Source organism: Zingiber officinale, chromosome 7A (assembly GCF_018446385.1).
Source record: "Zingiber officinale cultivar Zhangliang chromosome 7A, Zo_v1.1, whole genome shotgun sequence".
NCBI classification, from domain to species: Eukaryota; Viridiplantae; Streptophyta; class Magnoliopsida; order Zingiberales; family Zingiberaceae; genus Zingiber; species Zingiber officinale.
This window is the reverse complement of record NC_055998.1, coordinates 122,505,853-122,526,126: the sequence shown is the minus strand read 5'-3', so window position 1 is coordinate 122,526,126 and position 20,274 is coordinate 122,505,853. Positions and strand designations below refer to the sequence as shown.

The 20,274-nt window shown below is 35.2% G+C and overlaps 2 protein-coding genes across 4 annotated transcripts in view; one reads left to right on the top strand and one right to left on the bottom strand.

The window, feature by feature from the left end:
* LOC122002305 (phosphoenolpyruvate carboxylase 4-like) overlaps positions 1–10,842 on the top strand; it is a 39,325-nt gene extending 28,483 nt beyond the window's left edge. For both annotated transcript variants that reach the window (XM_042557433.1, XM_042557434.1), the window contains exons 10-20: positions 5,367–5,501; positions 5,821–5,882; positions 5,993–6,259; positions 6,453–6,578; positions 6,688–6,789; positions 6,883–7,029; positions 8,095–8,193; positions 8,267–8,355; positions 8,589–8,715; positions 8,790–8,996; positions 9,796–10,842. In XM_042557433.1, coding sequence (XP_042413367.1) covers positions 5,367–5,501; positions 5,821–5,882; positions 5,993–6,259; positions 6,453–6,578; positions 6,688–6,789; positions 6,883–7,029; positions 8,095–8,193; positions 8,267–8,355; positions 8,589–8,715; positions 8,790–8,996; positions 9,796–10,620 — 2,186 coding nt within the window. In that variant the 3' untranslated portion in view covers positions 10,621–10,842. The remainder of the gene's footprint in view (positions 1–5,366; positions 5,502–5,820; positions 5,883–5,992; positions 6,260–6,452; positions 6,579–6,687; positions 6,790–6,882; positions 7,030–8,094; positions 8,194–8,266; positions 8,356–8,588; positions 8,716–8,789; positions 8,997–9,795) is intronic.
* A 212-nt stretch (positions 10,843–11,054) lies between these two features.
* Positions 11,055–19,019, bottom strand: LOC122002306 (pyridoxal kinase-like). 2 transcript variants are annotated; one of them, XM_042557435.1, is made up of 13 exons: positions 18,880–19,019; positions 18,641–18,752; positions 17,624–17,717; positions 17,370–17,474; positions 15,584–15,667; positions 14,878–14,951; positions 13,846–13,910; positions 12,671–12,734; positions 12,351–12,416; positions 12,026–12,082; positions 11,701–11,745; positions 11,547–11,600; positions 11,055–11,432 (listed from the first exon to the last, which is right to left on the bottom strand). In XM_042557435.1, the coding sequence occupies exons 1-13, from the start codon at positions 18,966–18,968 to the stop codon at positions 11,289–11,291; spliced, it is 1,053 nt and encodes a 350-aa protein (XP_042413369.1). In that variant the 5' UTR covers positions 18,969–19,019; the 3' UTR covers positions 11,055–11,288. The 2 variants fall into 2 exon arrangements, with proteins under 2 accessions (XP_042413369.1, XP_042413370.1); XM_042557436.1 differs by having other exon boundaries at positions 18,641–18,762; positions 18,880–18,998.
* Between the last annotated feature and the right edge of the window lie 1,255 nt (positions 19,020–20,274).

Sequence of the window (20,274 nt, the reverse complement as noted above, 5' to 3'; positions counted from 1 at the left end):
ATTATTTTGTTAACTATTGCACTAACTGAGTTGAAAGTACGAGGAGGGTATAGTTACTTTTTGGTTTCAGCAATTCACCCCCCTATTGCCGGCCTCCGCTGCACCAACAAGTGGTATCAGAGCCGGACCGCCTCAGAAGGACTAACCGCCGACTGAAGCACGAAGATCTAGATGATGGCCGGAGTGACTACCCACCTGCATTCGAGGGGGAGTTTGCTTCATGGAAGCAAAAAATGGAGGTATATCTTAAGTCTGATTTTGGTATTTATTTAATAATGAAATCTGGTTATGAAGCACCAAAGAAAGTAAACGGAGAAGAGCTCGAGAAATACTTCTGGAACGAGAAGCAACGTGATGAGTAGATGGCAAATGCGCGGGCTGAATTTCATCTTCTAACCACAATACCAAATAAAGATCTCGACAAAGTCGGAGAGTACAATAGCGCAAAAGAACTTTGGGAAAAGTTCTTAAAGATCAATGAAGAGTCCGAATCCAAGGTAAATGTCGCAACAGCCCCAACAGCCGAATTCCATCCTGAAGCCACAGAAAGCTCATCTCAGATGAGCATCGATGAAGGGGAAGAGACTTCGGAAGAAAGCAACTCGACAGGGGGAGAATCAACACCTGACAAGGTAAGTCAGGTATGGTCTCCACCTTCTGAACAATTAATTACATTAATCGAGAAGGTACCTAAAAATTTTTGCGAATTAAAAATTAAATATTCGAAAGAATTTTCTGGATTAGAAAAAATTTTGTCGAACGAATCTTTCCAATTAAAAACATCGTCGAAATATTTTTTACCAACTATTTTGTTGAAAGAATTTCTGAAACAAAAAACATTGTCAAAAGATTTTTGTGAGTTACAAAATAATTTGTCGAATGAATTATCGAAAGATCTTTTATCAATTATTTTGTCAAAACAATTTTTCGTATACTTAATATTGTTTTCCTTAAATCTAAAAAATTATGATAAACTAAAGTGGAAATTTAGATATCATAATAAGGTTAGAGAAATGACAATAACTTGAGAATGAATTTTGTTTTAATAATAATAAAAAAAAATTTATTATTTTCGCCTAAGTTAAAAGTCTTTTCTATAATTCAAAAAAGTAATTTAACTTACAATTTTTTTTCTTCTGAAAAATTCAAAAATTCATTTTACTAAAATTTTTTGGGAAATTTTTTTAACTTGAAAATTTTTTTGTGGAAACTTTTTGACTTGCAAAATTTTACCTAGAAATTTTTTCAAAATTTCATTCTTACTTGGAATATTTTTGAACCATTTATTTTACCTAACATATTGTTGGATAATTCTCTCTATTTTTATTAATCCCGTTTTTGCTGTGATCAAAGGGGGAGAGAAAAGTACAAGTTTAGGGAGAGTTAGAAAAATTTAAAATTTAAAATTTTCTATTTTTTGTTGCAATTTTACTAATTGCAAAAATTATACTTAACTTGTTAGTTTAGTAATTTTTCTTTAAAATTACTTTTTATGTCTATTTTAACCCTAACTTGAACTTGGGTTGATGCACATCAAAAAGGGGGAGATTGTTGGACCATCCTGTTTGTTATTTGATCCCTGTGTCTGAGTGTGCAGGAGCTTAGGAGCACAGGAAGTCGAGCGGAAGACGCAGCTAGCGAGAAGGACGGCACGGGAAGGGAGCCGACGGGCTCGGTGCGTCCGAAGGACGAGAGAGCTGCGGAAGAGTACTCCGGTGGGCGTGAAGAGCGTGCGCGGCGCTCGAGGGACGTTAAGCTGGGACGGAAGGCTGCTCGAGGAGAAGGCCGGGAATTGGGTTCGGATGAGCCCTATTCCGGTTGGCCGCAATCACCCTAAAGAACGGAGCTTCGGAAGCCAAAGCGAAGAAGAAAAGGAGTCAAAAGAAGCTGAAAATTACTGTAGCACAAAGTTACTGTAGCAGAAGTTACTGTAGCTTGAAGGCGCCCTTGAAGGCGCCTTCAAGCCTGTTCAAGGCGCCTTGAGCAGGCCAGTTTGACCGTTTGCGCTGCGGATAAAGTTTTATCCGCAGATCGAGTTGGAGGCGCCTTGAACCTGTTGGAGGTGCCTTGGACTCTCGGGATAAGATTTACAGGGCCTATATAAAGGCCCTTGGAGCTAGGAATTAAACAACAACTCAAGCATTCAATCTGTAATGTTTCCTAGCAATAGTTCTGAGCTTTTGAAAGTGTAAAAGGCTTCTCCGCCTTCAGCAAAGGAGAGTTACTTTTCGTGCGCTTCTACTGCCCTGGATTAACAACCTCCTTGGTTGTAACCAGGTTAATTCTTCTGTGTCTTTCTTTTACTGTTTTATTATTTTGTTAACTATTGCACTAACTGAGTTGAAAGTACGAGGAGGGTATAGTTACTTTTTGTTTTCAGCAATTCACCCCTCTCTTGCCGGCCTCCGCTGCACCAACAAAGAACGTGTGCGGCGGTACGAGGGACCAGAAGCCGGAGCGGAAGCCTGCTCAAAGAGAAGGCCGGAAAAAAGGTTTGGGTGAGCCTTATTCCGGTTGGCTGAGATCACCCAAGCGATCGGAGCGGCAACAGAGCATAACGTGACTATAAGCGCTGCTGGAGGCACCTTCAAAGAAAGTTGAAGGCGCCTCCGCACCTTCTATGAACAATACGAAGGCGCCTTCCAGCCCTATGGAAGGCGCCTTCAACCAGGCAGATTTTGCCGTTGATAGTGGATAAACTTTTATCCATTGACACTTTGTTGGAAGCGCCTTCCAGTCCTATGGAAGGCGTATTCCTGCTCAAGATAAGATTTTTTAGAGGTTATAAAATGACCTCTGGACCTAGGAAATAGAACGCAACACTTGTAATTGAATCTTCTTGAGTTCTGTTATATAATTGAGTGTGCAAATTGCTGTAAAGAGACTTTTTCGCCTGAAGGAGAGTTTTAGTACGCTTTTAATTTCCTTGGATTAACAACCTCTCCGATTGTAACCAAATAAATCGATTGTGCCTCTTTTTCTTTATTTAATTTCTTAATTCTGTTTATGCAAGTGTTAGATTTAATTACACTATAAAAGTTCGAGGAAGGTTCATTTTTTATTATAGGACTATTCTCTCCCTTCTAGCCGGCCGCTATCGGGACCAACAAATAGCCAACAACATTTTTATGGAAGTTATTCTCAATATCGGATACTACGTATTAAAGTAATCAAGACCTTCATATTGTCGGTAACCTTTAATTACCAATCTAGTCTTGTAGTGTCATATGATTTGATTTTCTTCTTTAAAATCCACTTGTAACCGAGTGTTTTACTTCCTAGAGAAAAATTCACATGTTCTCAAGTATGGTTTTGCAAGATAGAATCAATCTCAGATGTAATTGCATTATTCCAGTGAGATCCATCAGAAGAGCCTATAACTTTTGAGTAACTTGGATCACTTTCCAATATGAAAGTGATAAAATCCGTTCTGAAAGATTTTTCTGCATGAGCTCTTTTATTTCATCTAAGTTCAATCTCAACTAGTCCTCCTTGTATTTTATATGCTCATTTCGAGGAACTTGCTTCCTTTTGGGTCTTATAAGGAAACACATGTTCGAAGAACGAGGAAGACTACAAAGAGCACTATCACGGGAAGACTACTAATTGAAATGAATTGGCAGAGAGAAGATAAGGGGAAATGAAGGTGGAAAGCTTTTGCTTGCTTATCAAAGTGTGTCTCAATAGCTTGAGGTCACAACCTCCTTATAAAGGGGCTCAGGCCTTTGGCAGCAATAACTGGCTAAATAAAGGCCATTACACGCCAAGTTCGAAACGTTAAGTGCTCGTCTGAGATTCTCCATTAATGTCATTAATCATGGATTAATAATGCATTTGTTACACACTAAGCAATTAGCAAAAAAGGATTCACGTGACAAAACACAGGTTGTTTCGCTTGGGTAAATTTTGCTCCAATTGGTCCGACATTCGACGTGCACAGGTCGTGCTCGCATACGAGTCATCTTTGGTTCTGTACAATCCGGGTTCTAGATTTGTACCCCTTATGTGGGCATGCATGAGAGAGAGTCTCCTCATGCATATGTTCACAATATCAATGCTTGTGATACATTATAAATCAACCTCAATGCATTGAAACTTTCAATATGGAATTAAAGTCTCATTCACAATGGAGTCTCCTTCCTTCCCACCTCTTTTCCATTCACATTTTCAATAGAGTATTCTATAAGAGGACTAGGGATTGAACTGATCTGAAACACTCAAATTCAGTAAGACCAAAGCATTCTAACATCCTTTTCTCCCTTGAACAAGAGCTTTCTTCCTTCCTCCCTATAGATAAAGCTTTGGCTATTGGTTTGTGCACATACTTACTTTTTAAGTCAAAATATGCTTTCTTTCAATCTGTATAATATCAGTTTGGTTAGTCAACTCATGTCATAATGCTTGATAAGTTGCTTGATTATGAGCAGTGGTCTTAGAAATCAAAGAAATATCTCATTTTTATCAAGATAACTATAACTGTGATCAAGTGTGCTATCATTAGATGCGTGTCAAATTCCTATTTGTCTGTTCAACAGCACCATTCAAATTGGTTGATAGAAGTTTAACTGAACTTTCTTAGCACCTCCCTTTTTTATGTTGTAACACATTTAATTGTTTTTCTACAACTTAATCTAACTTATCTCCCATGATGCCTATAGGGTTGACTATTGGAAGATTGAACTTTATGCCAATTATGATTTTCATAAGTGCAATTTTAATTATTTGTTTTTTACTAGGAGTGAGTAGCAAATCCAACATATCCTACTTGATCCAGAAAACCGAACTGATGCCAATAAAAAAATGTTCTTTGGGTTTTAGTCAAGTTTCTAGATCTGCATATTATAAAACTTGGATTGGGTTCATGGTTTTCTGACCTACTTAATGATATATTTTGTCATATTCCACATGTATCACATATCATATATCACATAAATATCTTATACTGAAAAAAAAAACCAGAAAAAAGAGATAAAACTTTAAAACTGAAAAAAATACAAAACATAACCCGAGCCAGATCAATTTTCTGATTGCGTCTGGGTTTTGGAGTGTTATATATATTTATAAACTACACGTACACTGTTTGAGAGGAAGCCTGTGCTGAAGCATGAAGCCAAACGTCTAAGCATCTCTTTCTTAGTTATTTGCAAGAGTTTGCTAAATATTGTCATGGCTATTAATTTACTCAAATTGTTTTTTTTTTATTGTTGAAACATAAATTTCCTACCTATAACTTATTCTTTGTTGAAACTATGTTTTTATGCAACAAGGCTGCTGCACAAGGGTAATTAGTTTAATGAATAATAAAATGATTAGTTGAAATTTTGTAGCCGTTCTTTCAAAGTAAATACTTGACTTTGTAAGTGCAGAATCAGAATCAGAGGACTTGCATTCTGAAAAATGGAATTCAAGCATAAATCAAACCCTGCTAAAGCATCAAAATCAGCATATATCTGCATTGCCAGCACAGCTTCCTGCTGGTGCATATCTTCCAGCTTGCACAGGTAAATAATCATGATGTCTTACTGTGCTTTATTCCACACAATTACATCTTATACTATGAATTGCAAAAGAATAGTGTTTGCAATGGAATTTTAAAGATGCTTTAACCATGAACTTTAACAGGAAGTGGTTTATGCTCCCAGTTTCCCCTGTATCTATTTTCTTTTGGTATATGCTCAATGTATCAACATTCAACTATCATTATTGCTTACAAAAAGCTGCTTTTAACTTGTGTAACAAGTTGAAAAAATACCAGTTGATTTTTTTTTATTGCATTATGGTCATGAAACAATCATCATTGCTTGTTTATTTTTCATGTAGAATGCAGTGATGGAGGGTCTGAATATCCTGTAGTGAAAGTTCCAGGCAACATTAATCGTCAGGTAAGTCTTAATGGATATTGTTTGGATTATTTCACTCATTCATATCCTGATGTAATTAGACACTCTATCGTCCTTCAGTTGAAACTTGAGACTTATTTGTTTTTCTACAGAATGATAAAAAGTCTCCAGTTCAACTGAGTTTGTCCTTGCCAAAAACTGAAGATGGTGGTTCTTTAGCTAGCCCTACTAGCCAGTCATCAGTAACAGGGTCTCAAAAATTGAATAGGTCAAGTTCAAGTCAGCATCCTGCACAAAGGAAATTATTTGTTGAATCTCAAATAGGTAGGTCAAACTTTCAGAAGCTTTTAGAACCTAGCCTGCACCAACGTCCTGGATTCACTCCTTACAGGGTTTTTCTTGGCAATGTCAAAGATAAGGTTTGTTTTACCTTTTTGCTTGCCCAGTATCTCAACAAATAATGCTAAATGCTATCTCGATAAATAATCTTAAATGCTAGAAGTTATGTGGTTCCTTTCTCTAATTTGCCCAATAAAGTTAGATTATTATCATTTTCAATGTTTTAATAGATGTAGCAAGCCTAATTTTATGCTCTATCAACATGTACGTTAGCTCCTCAAGACTCAAAGACGGCTAGAGCTTCAACTTGAGGATCTGCCATCTGAACACGATCCTAGAGAATACTATGAAACTACAGAGCAGCTTCTTGAACCACTTACTCTTTGTTATGAGTCTTTGGTATTAGTCTTGTCTCTCTTGCATTTCTTATTCTTTCTATAAAATATTTGTAGCTTTCTTATGCTGTTCAACAGTCATCCACCAATCTTCTATGTTCACTTCTTTGAAGCATTCATGTGGATCTGGCATTCTTGCTGATGGGCGGTTAGCAGATCTGATAAGAAGAGTAGCAACCTTTGGCATGGTCTTAATGAAGCTTGATTTACGTCAGGTACTAATTGTTAATTTTATTAGCTTCATTATGGAAGTAGTTGCGCATTTTGTTAGGTATATTATATATTAATCGTGTATTAACCATTTACAGGAAGCCAGCAGACATTCTGAAACTCTAGATGCTGTTACTAAATACTTAGACATGGGATTGTACACTGAATGGGATGAAGAGAAAAAGTTGGAATTTTTTACTAGAGAGCTGAAAGGAAAACGCCCTCTAATTCCACTTAGCATAGAAGTATGTCGACTTTCTGAGTAGCTCATTATCTTCAAATGTTGTTTGTGCGATTGAATCACTGTTTATATGAAATCAATTCTATTTGAAGTATTCCTTGAGAACAGGTTTACCTTTCTAATTTAGTTAATCATTGATCATGTTGATGCAATCAAAATTTCATTGATAGGCTTTATTTGTTAAATAACATACTCTTGTAGAGTAGTTACTAAAATCTCCTTTATATTGACACAAAAGCTTGCCATCTTGAAATAGTTCAAGATGGCAAAATGTTTAATCGTCTATATGTAATAAATGTTTGAGATACTGTTTTTGAGAATAGACTTTGATGGAAAAATGAATCAGGTGAGCTACGTTAGTGGATTAGTTTATAATTTTGTCAAAATTTGAGATTATGAAGAACTACTTTAAGTGCATAAAAGTGAATATGCATTGCTTGGTCAAACCACCTAATTGTTTTATTTTGCTAGATATGGTTCATTAAAACTCGATAATGGTTTGGTTGAGGAAGAAGAGGGAGAGGAAAACAGCACGATCCATTCCCTCTACCTTCCTTTCCCTTCTATCTCTCCACTCTAGTAAACCAAGCCAGTGTATTAATTGACAATTGATAAGATAGAATAAAACAGTACAAAGAAGCAAATTAAATAATGTGGCTCTGAGGTTGGATTGAATTCTTGGCAGCTCAATTACCTTGGGAGATTATATATGATTCTGTATCTCACTGACAGTAAGAACACCATGCTAAGCATTATGGTAAACCACAATAACAGAGCATATTTGAAATCAAATATCAAACATTTTGCAAACCCTATCAGGAACCTGGTTGTCAATTGCAGTGCTCTGTTTTTACATAAATAACATGTAGCAAGAATTTCCTTTGAACTTATCTACTGTAACCTACTGATCTATTAATGAATAGAGATTAAGAAATAGTTGATTGTGTTTGCCTTCTGCACATGTTTGATTGCTCATGCTTGTTATGCTCATATTGGTAATTGTATCTGTATGGTCGAATTGAACCAGTAGCATTTGTTTCTCATTCATCCAAAATTAGATGTGTTTCAGGTGACTTCAGATGTGAAAGAGGTTCTCGACACTTTTAGGGTTGCTGCTGAACTAGGGAGTGACTCATTTGGTGCATATGTGATTTCAATGGCTTCAAATGTACTTAATGAATACACTAGTTATTACCTTGCTATTTATATATTTGCTCTAAGGCAGAACTTGCAAATGGCAGGCAAGTGATGTTCTTGCTGTAGAACTGTTGCAGAAAGATGCTAGACTTTCAGTCAGTGGGGAACTAGGAAGACCATGTCCTGGAGGAACGTAAGATTATTAATTATTAGTTTCAGCATGATTACATGTTATAGAGAAGTTATGTAGGGACTTGTTTCTTGAAATTTGAACAAGTGGTTTACATATACTATCAAATATGATTCTGAATAGATAGAATCTTAGAACAAATAGTAATAAATATCTAGGAACAATAACTCTGGGCCAAATGATGGAAGGAGTATGTACATAAATGGTGTGAATTATATACCTTTTGCCTTTTACAGGCTTAGAGTTGTCCCTCTGTTTGAAACTGTGAAAGATCTCAGAGCAGCTGGCTCTGTGATCAGAAAGTTACTGTCAATCGATTGGTACAGGGAGCACATTATAAAGAATCATAACGGGCATCAAGAGGTGATGATATTTTACTTTACTATTTCCTTCCTAGTTCTCATCTTTAATGGTGGCAACTGGGCATTAATATCCAGGTTATGGTCGGTTACTCTGATTCTGGTAAAGATGCTGGGCGATTTACTGCTGCATGGGAACTATACAAGGCCCAAGAGGATGTTGTTGCTGCCTGTAAAGAGTATGGAATTAAAGTTACACTTTTCCATGGCCGAGGTGGCAGCATTGGTCGTGGTGGCGGCCCAACATATCTAGCCATACAGTCACAGCCTCCTGGTTCTGTAATGGTATGTCAGCTCTGGTGAAGTACTTCATTGTGTTGAGCCCAATCTGGCTTAAGCCTATTTCACATTTTGTATACATAAGTTAAAATGAACCCTGGAATCCTTTAATTTAGCAATTTATATGTGTGGATTATGATCCAATTACTTGGCTGCCATAGTAAAATCTTTTACTGAGAAGTGATTAATCCTGTTTCAGATAGACTTTTATGTTTCGTGCTGATCCAGAAATATGCAATAAGAACTTCCATACAAAATCATCTAAGTATTTATGTTTATTAATTCTTTGAGATTTTGCTACAAGTACTGGTTCTCCTGCATTACAGTATGTATATTCATTGTATAAAGTTGAATGTATTCTTCCTTTAATGCTAAGATGGAATACTTGTATTCACTAACATGTAGTTCGTCAAACTGTGTACTCTTATGATGGGCGTTTATATGAAGTTTGAAGAAAAAGGGCTGAATAGATGTTGCTGAGCTCAAAATGCAGCGAGTCTTTATATTCATACATATTTATGCCAAACTGTACCGCAAGCAACCAATGCCTTCTAGGTCTTAATGGAACAAATGCCATTGCTTCTGATTCTGCCCTACACTTGACATCACAAATGCCTTGTAAATTAGTGAAAACAGTACAAGAAAGACGGATACGACAGTGGCTGAGAAAATGGCCACATCTCTCAGCATTCATTTTTAATATATATTTTTTTAAATTAAGCTTGGTGATTTCTTATTTGTTTATATGGGTTAATCTTCATAAACATCTTTAATGCAACTGAGACATTATTTTCTCCAATGGCAGGGAACCCTTCGGTCAACAGAACAAGGTGAGATGGTCCAGGCAAAGTTTGGTCTTCCCCAGACAGCAGTAAGGCAACTTGAGATCTATACGACGGCTGTACTTCTTGCAACAATGAATCCTCCACTCCCACCTAGAGAGGAGAAATGGCGTCATGTCATGGAGGAAATCTCCAAGGCGAGCTGCAATTACTACCGGAGCACTGTATATGAGAACCCCGATTTCCTAGGCTACTTCCAGGAGGCCACTCCTCAGGCTGAGCTTGGATTCCTGAACATTGGAAGCCGGCCTACACGTAGGAAAGCGTCCACTGGAATTGGGCACCTTCGGGCCATTCCATGGCTCTTCGCTTGGACCCAAACAAGGTTTGTGCTCCCTGCATGGCTCGGAGTGGGTTCTGGCCTCAAGGATGCATGTGATAAGGGGTACCAAGAAGACCTCAAGGCTATGTACAAGGAATGGCCTTTTTTCCAGTCGACCATTGATCTTATTGAAATGGTAGTCGCGAAGGCTGACATTCCCATCGCAAAACATTATGAAGAGATGCTTGTCTCTGAGAGCAGAAGGGCGCTAGGTTCCCAGTTGAGGTCAGAGTTACAGACAACGGAGAAGTTTGTGCTAATTGTTAGTGGCCATGAGAAACTCTCGGACAACAATCGAAGTTTGAGGAGGCTGATTGAAAACAGGTTGCCATATCTTAATCCACTTAATCTCTTGCAGGTTGAGATTCTGCAAAGGCTAAGGCATGATGATGATAACCATAAACTTCGGGATGCACTTCTCATCACGATCAATGGCATTGCTGCAGGAATGAGGAACACTGGTTAATATGCTTAATTTACTTTGTGATGACACCAGGCCGAGGCTCAACTGCATCTTAAAAGCTTTCAAATGTTGTTGCTTAATATTTGCTCGCCAGATATGGACTGGACTCGATAACGATCTTTTTTGTGTTGTTTTAAAATTTGATTTTGGTTGTGGTTTTAAGTTGAGAGATGCTTGTGTTAATAAAATGAAGGGTGCACTGGACTTGAAAATGTTTCTTTTTAATTGACGTGCTTCGTTTTGTTTATGGGATAAGATGAGAGACAAAGAAACCCGTTTACAGCAAGGCATTGCCTTTCAGAACCATAGTGACCGTTCCAATGAACGGAGTTGTGGATCATTAAAGCAGCGGGTGAAGACATACCAAGGAACAGACTAAAATTCATTTATATTTTCCCCGGGAAAACGGTGCAATTATAAGCCACAGACTATCATTGTGGTAAAAAATGTCAAAAAAATATATGCAAGGCATCCAAACTATAACTTGCAACAGAATATATTTCAGTGCTTGATTAATAAATCGAATTCAAAACAAATTTTACTGAATGAGCAGTTCTCTCCAAAAAAAAAAAAAAAGAAAAAAAGAAAAAAGAATGATGTAAATTTGCTTGTAAAGATAGTAGCTCCTAACTTTGATGTCTATTTTTGAAGTGTTGGCTTAATCAAGATGATCAATGGTTGAAACTCTCAGCCTTAAATTTGGCCTCTGGGTTCCTAATATCATCTTGGCTCTGAATTAATCTGATTTCTAAGCTGCTAGATTGTGGGTCAAAGCCTGCAGCTTTATAGTCTGCTAATGTTCTTCGCAGCAGAGCCTGAAACAGATTTAGAGAACAGAATTATTATGTTAATCATTCATGAACATCAAATCCAATCAGCAAATTAAAAAAAAAAATGCGATACTACAGATAATATTAATATTCAAGCACCTGTAAGCTTGATACTGCAAGCTCTGATGCTTTCTCAAGATTATCTGGATATTTCTAAACATCAAATATGCAGAAAAGATAGAATGAACACCAGAACTTTTCACATTAGGTACATATTTGGTTGTTATGAAACTACTGTAAAATGAAGCCTTACATTGCTCCATCCTAATAGAAGTGCAGTCATCAAGTCACCTGTACCCTGTGTTACAATAGAACACATACAACAAAGATTTATCGTCCATTTAAATTTCACTGGACATTCTTGAAAATGGGACAACAGGCATAACAATAAAAACTATTGGCTAATACTGAGTATTGATAGCATCACATATTACCATCCTATACAAATTATAAAAGATCCACATGAACAGCGAAAGAAGTATTCTCATTGAATGTGAAAAACAAGTTGGCAAATAGTATAAAGATTGGAATTAGCAGGATCCCAGACATCTGACAAAAGAATTATTAGTGGCACATACCGTAAAATATGCAGGTATCTTAGAGATCACTATCTTAAACTGTTTAGGAGGCTGACCCTGCAATGAAAAACATTCAAACCATATTGAGTTGATCCAAGTGTATATGGTAGTAGCAAGATGGTTCATCAAGCCACATTGCTACTTAGGGTTTAGTCATCTTTCTTCTCATTCCTGTGTTTCAATTAATGTTCTAAAGTAAAGGAACCATTTATCTGTACAACCTTTACAAGTTACAATGTCAGAATGATTATGATCTATCAATCTCTTGCCAAGTACCTTGCCCTGAATTGTTTCGACATTCATACAAAAAGGTTTAGAGCAGTACCTTGACTTTCTGGTGACTGCCAATGAGGAGGAGCTTGTCCGTTATATTTAAGCTGGTTATTACCACCTGATACCAAGAAATCAAATAAGAATATGATGTATAAATGGAAAACCAAAGTATTTTTTATCCACGGCCATCAAAGCAAATATTATATTCCACATGTTAATTACTTTAGTGCAAGAAGATGTTCCTATGGATAAACATTCCATATTATTTATTTGTAAATGAACCAGAACTTTCTTCAGCTAGAAAACTAAGACTTAACAATTAAAAGAGAAATGAATTGAATTTCATATTCATATTTATATGACAGTGTAAACCTTTGAAGGTCCAGCTGCATGTAGGATATTGCAAGCTTCCCTGCCATCACTTTCCGATGTGATACTGCAAATTAATAGCATTTTAATGTATGGAAAATTTAAATGTTAGATAGCACAGAGTAAGTGCAATTGGAAGTGGGGCCATAATGCATATCCTTTTTAAAAAATCATTCAAAAATATATCAGAATAAAGGATAAATTTTGATTTTTTTTTATTTAGGTTTGGTTTAAAAATACAAGTTTATATCTATGTTTACTAGTTTCAGCACATCTAATCCACTTTGCCCAATCATGGTTTTAGAAAGCCCTGCTTGAGCCACACATGGCCACTAAGGCGGATTTGAAATGGGATCGCATAGCACTCACATATAGCAAATGCAATCTACATATGCAGTTAAAAAACCTTATTTGGTTCATTTAAACTAATTCAAACTAAACCAAGTTGACTTAAAACCCTATTACTAGCTTATAATTTATAAGTGTTAGCTCAAATAGTTATTTTGCAAGTGATGAATGCTTGAGATATCAATTTAAATATTGTTAAATATTTTAATACAAACTGTAAAAACATATCACATATGGCTAAGAAGTGGGTCAACTGCATACACTTTTTTGAAACCTTGTGCCTATCCTACCACACCAAGCTATGTAAACTCTTAAGTATATAAGAGATCATCTCATTGTTTCCTTCATTCAACCACCATAAATCATCAATTTAGGGTCAACTACATAAATTTACGACTCTGTAAAGCTCTATGCAAAGATATAATATTAGTAATGTTACACTGTTTTGTTCATACAATCGATAATATAATTATTTTCCTCAAATATTCTATTCTCTCTCATATAATTGGTGACTAAGATGTAACCTTGAAGTCTCACCAACTGACATGATGCTACTGCTGTGTTAGGTGTTGTGCCGTGTAAAAAGGATTTTCTATTGCAAAATACAGGAAGTGAATGCTCTCCAGGATTCTAGTGAAATCAGATACTGAAGTTTTTAATCAAAAGAAATTGACACTTTGATAATATAAATTTTCTCAGACCAGTTGCCAGTCTAATTCTCACGAGTGACAACAACTTCCATCACATCATCAATCTGAAAATTCAATTTTGTTTTTTCCCATTGGATAAGTTACATCATGAACATTCCAAGAGGTAAAATGCATCATTACCTCACACCTGTTAGCAACTCAACTTCAAATTGATTAGGAGTAAGCATTGAAGCAACAGGAACAACCTAAGAAAAAAAATTGTTAGTCTGGACAGGAATAAAGAAAGGAAAGCATATAAATCAGTGAGTCTGATGCATAGTTCTTAGATATTTAATACAATACAAGAAACAAATAGGAGCATACACTAAAGGATATGTACATTCAAGCAAAGTAAAATATCTTGGCAGTGGAAAAGGTTTTCTCAAATACCAATGACTATACTCATTTAATCAGGGCTCGAATACCTATTAGAAAGGTGTGGGAAGGTTTGCGTCAATTGATAGATATACATGAAGGGTATCACACACAAACATCAGGCATGCGCGTGCGCGCACACACACAGACACGTATCTATCCATTTAATCAGGGTTCAAATACCTATTAAAAGGGTATGGTTCATAGATACACATGAAGGGTATTACACACACACGCGCGCTAAGTTTAGTGGGTATATAATTAATAGATTACATTGGATGTTTAAATTAGTGGTTTTTAAATGCCTTAAGACACGCATGCACATATATTATGAGTTTGGGTATTTAGTTAATAGATTGTAATGGATGTTTAAATTAGTGATTTTTAGATGCCTAATTTGTTATTATTATTATCATTAAAGGTCTAAATCATGATGTGTTGAAGTGAGGTCAAGTTCTCGTTTGGTCAAGTCAAGTATCTATGGACAAAAAAAATACGAGTATATAATGGATCAGGATAGTGGACACACCAAGTGGGTAAGTTAAAATTCACAGGTACCCATACCTTCTCTCAAAATCCCCACACAACATACCTACAATACTAATTGGCTTAGCTATTTTTCCGACAGCGCTAGATGAATATGGAAACCCAAAGAAATGAAAATTATCTGTTCAGAATCAAACTAAGTCCCCATTCACTGAAATATGTGAAAGGAGTGTAGTAAATAACATCCAAGAGAAATATGAAGAAAAAGTATTATCCAACACTAATGAATCCATTACTCGGTTAATATCTAACCTTCTCACGATATACAGAAACCAGATTGCGAGGAACGTAGAGCTTTCCTTCATCTCCCATAACAGGATCACAAACTGATTCAATTAGTACCAAGGTAAGAATTATAAGCACATTGGAACCCAGAGAATAAAAAATTAGTATCAGTATCAGATAAGCAAGGTGTAATAACTTGAACAAGGACAGATGGCCGACAAATTTGTCATTGCATCCCTAGGTTGGGACGTTGGGTCACTTTAATAGAATATTAATTGAGAGGCTGAATCATAATTAAAGCATTTCCATGGACATTGGCTTAATGACAAAATTCATGTATGGTTTCTCTCATATGTCCAATTCAACATCTTTTTCTCTACATAAACAAACTACAGCATGTCACCTAATATATCGTATGAGTTCTCCATAAGCTCAATGCGGGCTTAGAGAGAAAGATGAATATGCAAAGCATATAGTCTACAACTGTTCGATATAAAAAGAAACATTTGTTTCTAAATCAGTAAATCTTCTTAAACTATACTTTTGTTATCTTTGGTCATAAATTTGTCAAGTAAAAAAATAAAAAATTATCAAAGTTGAAAATCATGGTTTGAAGGCTTCAAAAAGAATCCAAATGATAAGTAATAGTAAACGAATTTACTAACAAAGTTAATGGCCAATGTCAGATTAAACATTTCACATTTGATAAAACATAAGTTTATCAAAGAATTACCATATACAAGCCCAGGATTTACTGAACGTAGTCTCTCCACAACTTGCAATACAACATCTAAAAAAGAAATTGAACCAATATAACCTGCAGATTCACAAAGTTAGGAAGATAAACATTTATAAAAAAAAATAAATCAAGAAGTCTTTTTTAGCTAATGCATGCTCAGCATGTCCCTAAATTTACATATAAATGTAAGTAGAGAATGAATACAAGAACTTGATAGATGCAAAAATAATTTTGGATAAATCACATGTATAATAAGTAACCAAAGACTACATTATCATGCATCATATCTAAACTGTGTGGTGCATCGCAACCTTGAATGGATGCAGAGCTCAAAACTTGAATTCATTGATATTTTCAAGGTGTTCCCTGCATCATTAGAGATGTTGAAAACCATAAACCCATTGGCAAGGTTTGATTTAATGTCGATGTCATTAGCACCAGTTTTGATGATAAAAACTCAATAAGCTTAGAATCACTCTTGGCCCTAGCAGATTATAGTCTGTGATTTAAACCAATTGGGTCCGCCATAATAGTCAAGATAGCCATAACTGTCTGAAACAAGTATATTTTGTGCCAAATTTCAGTCGGCCATCTGAAGTAATAATTTGCATGTTGATCAACCATTTTCATTGTTGATATAATGATTGCAGCATAACAGATCCTGCCAAATCAATATAAAGATTAGCAATTATACGAAACTGGCATATTTTGTGCCAAATTTCAGTTGACCATCTTAATTATTAATCTGCACATTGATCAATCATTCTCCTTGTTACATGATTTAGACATGATATAGTCATATCAGCTCAGAAGGGGAGCCTTGGCGCAATGGTAAAGTTGTTGTCATGTGATCAAAAAGTCACGGGTTCGAATTCTGGAAACAACCTCTTGCAAAAAGCAGGGTAAGGCTGCATACAATGGATCCGTGGGAGCTTCGTGAACCGGGCTGCCCTTTTTTTTTTTTAGTAGTCATATCAGCTCAACAGAGATATGGCTAAATCAACTCAACAACTCCACTAGCCACTAACCAACTCTTAATGCTTATATCGAGTTGTGACCTGGCAAATCTTTATCTTCCAAAAGCACAATAGAGCTGTAGTGAGCCACCATAATGAGCCATTTTTGCACTCTATGTTGTTGAATCAAGGCCCTAAGAAGCTACTTCACTTGAAACATACACCCTAGAAGACCTGAACATGAGCATTCTATACTGTTTATCTTATTGCACTGATTGTTTCTTGTTTTTGTTCAATCCTTGTCCTCCATGACACCATTTTTAGTGAAGTGAGAAACATTTGAGAGCTTAGGATAGCTCAGTTAAGAATATTGAGACCTTATGCCAAGGTTAGTGAGTCCCACAGGTTACATTTCTACAAGGTCCTTCAAGGTGTCGTATACCACCTTGTTTAAGATAAGTTGCTTTTATGGAAGTTTAAGAAATGATTAATTTCAAATTTAACTGCTAGTGGGAGGGGGAATCACATTTCAATAAAAACTATGAGAAACAGAATGACATAATTCTTTGAAAGGCAACAATAGGTTTCCTGATTTTTCACATAAGCAAAAAATCCTTAGTTTCTAGAATTAACAAGTTGAATATAAGCAAACCCATACATACTGTTCAATGGCTGAGTTACATAAAAGTCACAAGTTCGCAAAAAAATCCTGAAACATTCAGTTAATTTGTTACCAAATCAATGCCCACATATTATCCAGGCTAACAAGAGATCTACTGAGCGAAATTGCATGCCAATTATACTGGATAGAATGGCAAACCCACCTGTTAATAAATGGGTATAATATAACAGATCATTTTCTGCTAGACCCTCAATTAGATCCAATAGTTCTTGACCATTCAGAACTTGTCCTTTAAATGTTGGATATCCTGCATCAAGTTTCAGTCAGTGAACTTCAAACTAAATTCAAGTAAAATTACATGCCCTCTCAACCATGCATTCAGAAAAATAACTTTGCACAATATATGAGCCCTTTGATCCTGAGACTGTTGGAAGGAAATTATGTAAAACATCTTGCCTGTATGATTTGAAAATTGCACTGAATTAATAGGGTCAACATCATAACCAAGAAGTTGAAGGGGGAAGACAGCAGATTTGTTGCCTACATACCCCTGAGAAAAAACAGGTATAATTTCAACATTATTACAAGTAATAACAACAAAACAAACCTGACAAACAGAATCAAGATGAACTAGAAAAGATTTCTCTTCGCACAGCAGAAAAATATATTTATATATTACACAAGTAGCAAAGCTTAATACAATAGTCCTGGTCCCACATTTTGACAAGTGAAAAGGAAGTTTATGTGGGCAAGGAAAAGTGCAAACTCTGATCTGATGAAGAAATGAGGACTCAAGGGTAAGGAACTACATTTGTAAGGATTTATGCATGTTGAGAAAAAAGAAACAGAATAAGGAATACTTGATGCAGCATATATTGATTTACTTTTAATGGATTGAACTTTTGGGATGAGTTGTTAGCCAAACAACTTTAACATAATATTAAAATATATTCATGTATTGGGTATAGGCGAATATAGTATACCCACCCTGTGTATGGTTAGCAAATCAACTTAATGACATACAAGCAAAGATGACCTTCATTTCATCAACAGAACAGACATAAGAGAACTATGAACTAAGCAATATAACTTAAGATGAATAGGGAATACGAGCTTTTTAGATTATTTGGAACAATGCTTTCCATATCTGATTCCATAGTAATTAGGCCATAAATGACAGTGCTTGTTACAGAAGATCCGTATCGCTGACAAAATTATTAAACAACCGGATGAAGTGCTCACTCAATTGTTCAAAATCTGATTGGTAGTAACCATGCAAATGGGTCGTAGATAGAACGGCCAATCAGAAAATGGAAACTAGTTCACACTTAAGCCTAGAATCATAGAAAATTTACTTCTAGAACTCATCCTAAGGGAAAGAAGCCAAGAAAGAGGACAACGATTTCTCCATAAAAGTTTAAACCGAGATGAACAAATAATAAAGAACGGGAAAAAAACCGTGACGGAGACCACCTGGACGGTGTGAGATTGGATGCTGAGAACACGTCCAGTCTCGGAGGGCAGCGCCAGGGAGAGAATCGGAGGACGCGCCATCGCCGATCTCCTCGACAGCTGCCTCCACAACCTGTTAAACCCTAAAATCAGCCAAAAAAAATAACACGGAAACACGAGAGAAACCCGATAGCTGCACAAAATACGAATCCAGAAAAAAGGCGAAGCACTTCCTAAATCTGCTTCCGAGGAAGAGATACCTGAAGGAAGAAGACGAAGAAGAAGACGGCGAGGAAGAGAAGAGCAAACCGAGCTGGAGTTGGCGTCGAACCGCACGTAGTTGCTCCATTTCTTCTTATGAGCAACGAGATTGCAGATTGGTCACTGCTGACGCACGATGTGAGTCAGCTTTTATCGACAACTGTCCACTAAAAAACTCTTATTTTATTTTTATTTTTATTTTTCCATTTTTTAAATAATTCAATTAACTTTTTTATTAATATTAGAATAAATTTAACAACTAATAACTCAATATTAAATTAAATCTCTCTTGTAAAAATAAATTTTGATGAAATAGAAATGCCTGCAGCAATTTAATTATTATTTTTTACTAGCATTATCATGAAATTTTTAAAGACATTTAACTCAACCACGCCTACTGCTTTGAATTTTCTCATCCGAATTCAAAATTATTCTGTTTTCACTTCATAACGTCGAATTTAGATGGACGGCGTTCATACATTAAAAGTACTTTTGAGAGTATATTGATTTTAATTTAAAATTATTTAAAATTTTATAGGATGAATTAATCCATGAGCTTATACTATTTGAAAATTGGAAAGAGCGTTTGATTTATATTTTTATATTATTTTTAATTTTAATTTTTATTTTTGAGAAATAAAAAAATATATTGGGTTTACATTTTCTATGTTAGTTTTCTTTAAAAAAAAAAGAGAGCATTTGGTAAGAAAATAAAAAATACGGATAAATCATTTTCTAAAAAATTAGAAAATATGATTTTTTAAAAAAAATAAAAATAAAAATGCAAACGAACCAAATGGTTAGTTTAATATTTTTCGAACTCCTAAAAATTTATTAGTGGTGTTGATTAATTAGCATTGTTTTAGATATTATAATGAGTTTGTGATAAATTTTATCGAGCAATTACAAGTTTAAAATTTATTATTCTCAATTTAAATTATCTAATTCATATCCAAGGATATAAATATATTAAGGAGATTCACAAGTATATTAGTGTTGGTTTGAAATGATTCAGAATTTTTCAAAGGCTTATAAAAGTATATTAGTTTTGGTTTAAAGTGATTCGAAATTTTTTAAATACATCAGTTAATTTCAAATGAAACCGGCTGATGCATAAATATCATTAGAAAATTTAAAAGTTTGATATTTTTTAATATTGATGATGTTGATTAGTAAATATTATTATCATAAGTTTTATAATAAATTTATGATAAATTTTATCAAATTTGAAAATTTACTATTTTAAATTTATGTTTAGAATTCAAATAACATAAACACATTAAAGTGACTTCTAAAAACATATTAGTTTTTATTTAAAATAATTTAAAACTTTTTATATCCGTCAACCAATTTCATCCCTTCCCTAATATATTCATACCCTTATATCTTAATTG